This window comes from Salvelinus alpinus, chromosome 5 (assembly GCF_045679555.1).
Source record: "Salvelinus alpinus chromosome 5, SLU_Salpinus.1, whole genome shotgun sequence".
Classification (NCBI taxonomy): domain Eukaryota; kingdom Metazoa; phylum Chordata; class Actinopteri; order Salmoniformes; family Salmonidae; genus Salvelinus; species Salvelinus alpinus.
The window spans coordinates 78218893-78227217 of NC_092090.1; the positions used below are offsets into that span (position 1 = coordinate 78218893).

Genomic DNA, 8325 nt, shown 5'->3' on the forward strand with positions numbered 1-8325 from the left:
TCGCTAAAAAAAACGACCTCCGACTGGAAATAAATTGTTTGGATCGGGCATCCAACTCAGAACTCGGAACCTCGGTCATCATTCTAGAGCTCCGACTTCTCGACCAGAATATATTAGGGTGTTCATAAATTCAGAGCGTTGTCAGATTGTCAGTTCGTAAATTCAGAGCAGTCAGAGCACACCGAGGAGTAGGGGTGTGTTCGTAAATTCAATCTGGAGGACCAGAGTGCGCTCAGGATGTTCATAAATTCAGAGCGTTGTCAGATTGTCAGTTAGTAAATTCAGAGCGTTCAGGGCGCGCACTGAACACTCTGGCCGAGGAGTAGGGGTCTGTTCGTAAATTCAATCTGGAGTACCAGAGTGCGCTAAATTCAGAGCGTTGTCAGATTGTCGGATTGTAAATTCAAAGCGTTTTTTTCTCTGGGAGTGTTCAAAACGCACACAAGACGCCATCTATTGCCTATGCCGCTCGGTCATTGCTCATCCATATATTTATATGTACAGTGGCAAGAAAGTATGTGAACCCTTTGGATTTACCTGGATTTCTATATAAATTTTACATTAAATTTCATCTGATCTTCATCTAAGTCACAACAATAGACAAACACAGTGTGCTTAAACTAATCACACACAAATATTATTACTTTTTCTTGTCTATATTGAATACATAATTTAAACATTCACAGTGTAGGTTGTATGTGAACCCCTAGGCAAATGACTCCAAGCTAATTGGAGTCAGGAGTCAACTAACCTGGAGTTGAATCAATGAAACGAGATTGGATCCTATATCCATCCTACCCTGCATTTCTAAAGTCTTCGAAAGCCAAGTTAATAAACAGATCACTGACCATTTCGAATACCACCTTACCTTCTCCGCTGTGCAACCCGGTTTCCGAGCTGGTCATGGGTGCACCTCAGCCACGCTCAAGGTACTAAAAGATATCATAACCGCCATCGATAGAATACAGTACTGTGCAGCCGTCTTCATCGACCTGGACAAGGCTTTCGACTCTGTCAATAACCAAATTCTTGTCGGCAGACTCAACAGCCTTGGTTTCTCAAATGAATGCCTCACCTGGTTCACCAACTACTTCTCAGACATAGTTCAGTGTGTCAAATCGGAGGGCCTGTTGTCCGGACCTCTGTCAGTCTCTGTGGGGGTACCACAGGGTTCAATTCTCGGGCCCACTCTTTTCTCTGTATATATCAACGATGTCGTTCTTGCTGTGGGTGATTCCATGATCCACCTCTACGCAGACGACACCATTCTGTATACACCCGGCCCTTCTTTGGACACCGTGCTAGCAAACCTCCAAACGAGCTTCAATGTCATACAACACTCCTTCCGTGGCCTCCAACTTCTCTTGAACGCTAGTAAAACCAAATGCATGCTTTTCAACCATTCGCTGCCCGCACCCGCCCGCCCGACCAGCATCACTACTGTGGACGGTTCTGACTTAGAATATGTGGACAACTACAAATACCTAGGTGTCTGGCTAGGCTGTAAACTCTCCTTCCAGACTCATATTAAACATCTCCAATCCAAAATCAAATCTAGAATCGGCTTCCTATTTCGCAACAAAGCCTCCTTCGCTCATGCCGCCAAACATACCCTCGTAAAACTGACTATCCTATCGATCCTCGACTTCGGCGATGTCATTTACAAAATAGCTTCCAATACTCTACTCAGCAAACTGGATGCAGTCTATCATAGTGCCATCCGTTTTGTCACCAAGGCCCCTTATACCACTGCGACCTGTATGCTCTAGTCGGCTGGCCCTCGCTACATATTTGTCGCCAGACCCACTGGCTCCAGGTCATCTATAAGTCTATGCTAGGAAAAGCTTTGCCTTCTTTCAACTCACTGGTCACGATAACAACACCCACCCATAGTACGTGCTCCAGCAGGTATATCTCACTGGTCATCCCCAAAGCCAACACCTCCTTTGTCCGCCTTTCCTTCCAGTTCTCTGCTGCCAATGACTGGAACGAATTGCAAAAATCGCTGAAGCTGGAGACTTATATTTCCCTCACTAACTTTAAACATCAGCTATCTGAGCAGCTAACCGATCGCTGCAGCTGTACATATCCCATCTGTAAATAGCCCACCCAATCTACCTACCTCATCCCCATATTGTTTTTATTTATTTTGCTGCTCTTTTGCACACCAGTATTTCTACTTGCACATCACCATCTGCTCATCTATCACTCCAGTGTTAATTTGCTAAATTGTAATTACTTCGCTACTATGGCCTATTTATTGCCTTACCTCCTCACGCCATTTGCACACACTGTATATAGACATACTTTTTTTTCTATTGTGTTATTGACTCTACGCTTGTTTATTCCATGTGTAACTCTGTGTTGTTGTTTGTGTCGCACTGCTTTGCTTTATCTTGGCCAGGGGCCTGTTGCACAAAACTAGGATAAGGGATTAAGCCAGGATATCTTGGTGATCCTGGCTCAATTGATCCGTAATCCGGTTGCACTAAAGATGGATAGGGGGCAGGAGGATATGTTATGGTATAAATTACCATGGAGATTTATTCTGTGGAGCTAGCCTGCTCCAGACCAGGCTAAATTCCAGGATCTATTTAATCTCATCCCTAATAGCAGTCACCACAAATGGAAACCAATAGTTATTTCACTGCTCACTATACATTGTTATCACATATAACTAGACCCACTGTTATTATTTAAACGTTTGTGATCATTAATTTCAATGATTTTGGATAAAAAATGATTTTTAGATGATGTTGCTATCATTAGATAATTTACAGTTTCCCATAGACTATAAGGCTATATATAAAATGATAGAATATTAGGGCCACAGAGGGGAAAAAAACACAAGTCATAATATTGTAACCAGTTGTTTTAAAGGAGGACAGTTGTTAAAATGACAGATGTGGGGCATTTCGTGAAATTGTACTTCAGTATGGTTTCATAAACAAAGACATGCTGATGTGCCAGAATATTAAGTATCACATTGTCATAAGTATCAAAACTGTAAAAACAATATGTAGCTTTTCTGCAGAAAGAACCAGCCTCATAAATTTATGACTTTATCCTTTTTCTTCAGTGTGGCCCTAGTACTCTGTCATATAAACAAATACACATTCCATATGAATATAAAAACACAATGTGTAACATTATGTTCCTTTATTGAATAAGGACAAAACAAAGCAGGTAAACCATCAGCTCCTTTCGAAACTGAAGTCACAGTGACTCTACAAGATGGAAAGCACAGAATCCAAGCATATTATACAAAATGATACATACACGTTCAAAGGTCTGTATATAACACACCCTGCATGTCTGCACACTAAAATAAATGCAGGACAAATCCATACACATCAACTGAACAGACAAATGAATGGATGCAGTAGCCTCCCTGCAGCCTTGTATTACACACAGTATACCGCACAAACATCATAAGAGGCCAAATTCGTCAAAAAACGAACCCAAAAAAACCCAAATTCCTCTGCCACCGCAGGACATATTTAACCAAAATTGAAAGCACACATACTAACTAAAATAATTCAACACATATTGGTCCCTCAGCAGCCGACCACTGTCGTCATCAGGGAAGATTGCCGGATTGTCCCAGTCCATGGCTGGTGGCACTCTGGGGGCCCTCTCCTTCCTCAGGCAGGCCACATTGTGGAGGACAGCACAAGCCACAGTAATATCACATGCCCTAACAGGGCTGACCCTTAATTTGTGAAGGCAGTGAAAGCGTGCCTTCAGGAGGCCAAAGGTCATTTCAACTCTGGCCCTGGTCCTGGCATGGGCATGGTTGTAGGCCTGCTGTGCTTCCTGGGGGTCTGTGAAAGGTGTCAGGAGAAAAGGCTGGCAGCCATACCCCCTGTCTCCCAGCAACACACCAGAGAATTCACCTGTCAACACAAAATCTCATCATTACTACCTCATAAACACAGTGATATTCTTGACACAGCCATGATGGTTATAAATAGGGGTTGTGTGGCTTACCTTGTGATAGGCACTGATAGATTTCAGAGGCCCGAAAGATTCTGGAGTCATGGACTGAGCCAGGCCATTTTGCCACAACATTGCTGATCACACAGTCAGCATTGCAGACCATCTGAAATCATAAGATGAGGAATATTACACCAATCAATGCACATCACTGGCAATGCAGAGTGTTCGTCAATGGACAATATCAAAAAGTTATGTTCACCTGAACATTAATGCTGTGAAAGGATTTCCTATTCACAAAATCGGCCTCATGGGCACCTGAGGGGGCTTTTATCCTTATGTGTGTGCAGTCCACTGCACCAATGACATTGGGGAAACCTGTCACACAAAGTAATGAGTATCCTACTATGTGTTAACAGTTGTCCTGTAATTTGTAGATCCTCTTACCTGCAATCCTATAGAACTCCTCTTTGATGTCACAGAGTCTTCTGTGGCCAGGGAAGGAGATGAAGACATCTGCTAATGCTTTGATAGCCAGACACACACTCCTTATTGTGCGGCAAATTGTGGCCTTGTTCAGCTGTTCTGCATCCCCCACTGAGTACAGGAAGGCTCCACTAGCAAAAAAGCGCAAGGCCACACAAACCATTTGCTCCACACTCAGTGCATGGCTCCGTGCAGTGCGGTGCTTAATCCTGGGACCCAGTAGTCTGCATAGATACCTGATGCCATCTGCAGAAAACCTGTATCTTTCATATAGATGGTCATCAGGGAAGGCCAGTGGGTCCAACCGGTCCCTGAAGACCCTTTCTCGCCTGAAGGCTCTCCTCAGCACAAGTGCTTCTTCATCCACCACATCTCGCACGAATGGGCATGCCATTGTCAGAGCAGAAAGGAACACACAATTTTGGGCCTTCATATAGGCTAGTGGCCACACCTGGTGCTGGGGGGGTGGGCAAAAGAGGGCGATGCCTTATAACGATGACTTGGTTGTACTGATTGCTGGGAAAATAAAAAAAACCTTAGAAAGATGCCACCGTCCTGTGTGCTCACAATAAGAGCTCATATGTCATGGCTCACTTGACTTTACGAGAATATACCTAATTTTTATTTTGAGCTGTGTCATCTTCTTGGAGCTGGGGGAGGAAAGAAAAATAATGAATAATACATTTGTGTTACAGTTAGCATACAGTGTACATTGAAGGCATATCTCACCTCCCTCTCAAGTTTTTTTATTTCAAGGTCCAGTTTCCTAATTGTCCTCTTTTTTATTTCGGACTCCAGTGCAATATTTTCCATCTTTTTCTTCTTGTACTGAATGTCTATGTCTGCCAGTTCTATTTGGCGCCGGAGGTGGTTGCCATACAACTTTCTGATAGCTTGTGAGCTCTGTGAACACAATACAATTAGCGCAGCTGGAATTTGGCAGGTTGTGGTGTCCTTTTATTAATACGCACTATGTTGCCAGGCTGGTTTTCCCACTGTATAGCATCTGGGTCCTGTAAAAGAAATTAGATTTTTTGATTTTGATGAGGACTCCTCACCATTGTAGAGTAAATAGTACTTTCACAGTCTTAACATGATACCTCATGCCTTCTGGAATCCAGAGAGATGGTCTCCTCCTCATCATCGTCTCCATCATGTGCTGTTGCTGCTGCACTGGGGCCTTCACCCTATCACATTTAATCGGATTCATATTGAAGCTAGTAGACAAGACATGCCAGGCCTACAGTATGCCTTTGATGGAGTACTCACTGGATCAGCATCGTCTGGTGCTTGTGCTGGTGGCTCTAACAGGAACACAGTGCTGCCAGACACTGCAAGGCAATAGGTAAACCAAAGTCAGACAGTCCAAATTGATTCAATATGAATGTGGTTGTATCCCATGTAGAGATGGAAGGACATACCTTGAATGAAGCGGGTGGCATCTTGGGAGGAACCTATGCTCGTCTCTTTCCCCCCAGGGATCCCCTCTAAGACGGGCCTGCCTTTATTTAGCTCCAAGGCCATGTCCTCTGCTGGGGTAAGGTCAGCCTTTGGTGACCCACCACCCGTGCCTTGTCTGTGGGTATTCTTTTTCACTGCTAAAACAGTACAGACAATGTGTGAGCAGGCACCTTCTGGGTACAATATATGCTTGTGCATTGTTAAATATTAGTCAGGGACCATACCATTCTGCAGAATGTTCTTGTATTTGATTTTGACCTGCTGCCATGTCCGTTTTGGCCCGTTCATGTTTAATCTACACACACACACACACACACACACACACACACACACACACATTTAATGGAGTCACACTGCAAAAAATTACTTGGTATTTTTGTCTTGTTTTCAGTAAAAATATCAAAAAAATTATCATAGCTTTATACAGTGTGATGGAGTTACTTTACACAATTTCACTCATATCTGCAGTGCATTTCAATTAAAAATTTAACCGTTTCATAATTACAGTACAACTGCATTTTTGGAGATGTGAATTAAATATTTGAATTGTAATTGTGATGTTTCAGCGGAGCGGTGAGTGTGTAATTGTGCACTACTTACGCATTCAGGCGGTCTGCAATACTTTGCCACGCTTTTTCTCTTTGCTTTATCACTGTGGCGGTGTTGCCTTTCTTCTTAATTATATCTTTTACCTCCTCGTATGCCTCCATGAGGATTTGTGCTTCCGACGGGGAAAAGTACGCGGCTCTAGTTGCCATGGTAAATCAGTTAATCTGTGATCTGTGGCGGGGTCTATTTGAGTGAGCCGTGAGCGCGCACCTATCCAGGATTGGTTTCACCTGGCTTAATGAATCCGTGTCTGCTCATCCTGGCTTGGTCTTTGTGCAACCAATTAAGCCTGGACGCACATGTTTTGGCTTCATTGAGCTCAGCTGAGTCATTTATCCCGGATGTCTTAATTCTACTTTTGTGCAACAGGCCCCAGGTCGCAGCTGTAAATGAGAACTTGTTCTCAACTAACTTACCTGGTTAAATAAAGGTGAAATAAAAATAAATTGGAGATTTTGGTTAGAGCTCCACTGCCCCATTAAAACACTCACAAAATTTGAATTTGCTATTCACAAAAAGCGTTGCCTGATGTGAACCATGCCTCAAACAAAAGAGATCTCAGAAAACCTAAGATTAAGAATTGTTGCCTTGCATAAAGCTGTAAAGGGTGACAAAGGTATCTCTAAAAGTTAGTCCACGGTAAGACAAATTGTCTATAAATGGAGAAATTTCAGTACTGTTGCTACTCTCCCTAGAGGTTGCTGTCCTGCAACGATGACTGCAAGAGCTCATCGCAGAATGCTCAATGAGGTTAAGAAGAATCCTAGACTGTTAGAGACTTACAAAAATCTCTGGAAGATGCTAACATCTCTGTTAATGAGTCTACAATACGTAAAACACTAAACAAGAATGGTGTTCATGGGAGGATACCATGGAAGAAGCCACTGCTTCCCAAAAAAAACATTGCTGCACGTCTGAAGTTTGCAAAAGAGTACCTGGATTTCCACAGAGCTACTGGCAAAGTCTTCTGTAGACAAATGAAACTAAAGTTGTGTTTGGAAGGAACACACAACACTATGTGTTGAGAAAAAAAAGGCACAGCACACCAACATCAAAACCTCATCCCAGCTGTAAACTTTGGTGGAGGGAGCATTATGGTTTGGGGCTGCTTTGCTGCCTCAGGGTCTGGACAGCTTGCTATCATCGACGTAAAAATGAACTCCCAAGTTTATCAAGACATTTTTCAGGAGAATGTAAGGCTATCTGTCCGCCAATTGAAGCTCAACAGACGTTAGGTGTTATAACAGGACAAAAACCCAAAAGAAGGAAGAAAATCAACAACAAAATGCCTTGAACAGAAGAAAATGTGCCTTCTGGAGTGGCCCAGTCAGTCCTGACCTCAACCCGATTGAGATGCTGTAGCATGACCTCAAGAGAGCTGTTCACACCAGACATCCCAAGAATATTGTGAAACAGTTTTGTAAAGAGGAATGGTCCAAAATTCCTCCTGGATGTTGTGCAGGTCTGATCCTAGCTAAGATGGAGCAGAGTCAGGAATTCTTGTGCTTTTTGAGAGATCAACAAGGGTTTGATGAGGATCTTGTACAGACCATCGTCAATTAAAAGTTAGGCCTGGCAATGTGGTTGCTAACTTTTATTGGTTTTATAACAAAATAGCTATAGTCCAGGGATGAGAGTGCATCATTGACATTCATTGCACCTGTTAACACCGAAGCCTTGAGTCCAAGAAATTATTCATTTCTGCCTCTGACAATGAAACAATCATAAACACATCAAGGCATTTGCCTGAATCAAATCATGATGGCTCTATAGCAAGCAAATTTAGTTCTGGGTGGTGAAAGTTGTGTTCTGTGCATGGTTCTCTGCATGGTT

The 8325-nt window shown here is 43.0% G+C and overlaps 1 protein-coding gene across 2 annotated transcripts; it reads right to left on the reverse strand.

Annotated features, from left to right (window-relative positions):
- Positions 1-3123: 3123 nt before the first annotated feature.
- Positions 3124-6912, reverse strand: LOC139576866 (putative nuclease HARBI1). 2 transcript variants are annotated; one of them, XR_011675183.1, is made up of 10 exons: positions 6108-6912; positions 5844-6020; positions 5692-5753; positions 5523-5609; positions 5394-5435; positions 5152-5325; positions 5037-5072; positions 4384-4938; positions 3991-4102; positions 3124-3896 (listed from the first exon to the last, which is right to left on the reverse strand). XR_011675183.1 is itself a non-coding variant. In XM_071403412.1 (8 exons), exons 5-8 carry the CDS (start codon positions 4853-4855, stop codon positions 3526-3528), a joined length of 1071 nt encoding a protein of 356 aa, XP_071259513.1. In that variant the 5' UTR covers positions 4856-4938; positions 5037-5435; positions 5523-5753; positions 5844-6020; positions 6108-6911; the 3' UTR covers positions 3124-3525. The 2 variants fall into 2 exon arrangements, 1 of the variants encoding a protein (XP_071259513.1); XM_071403412.1 differs by adding an exon at positions 4199-4314 and having other exon boundaries at positions 5037-5435; positions 5523-5753; positions 6108-6911.
- Positions 6913-8325: the final 1413 nt, after the last annotated feature.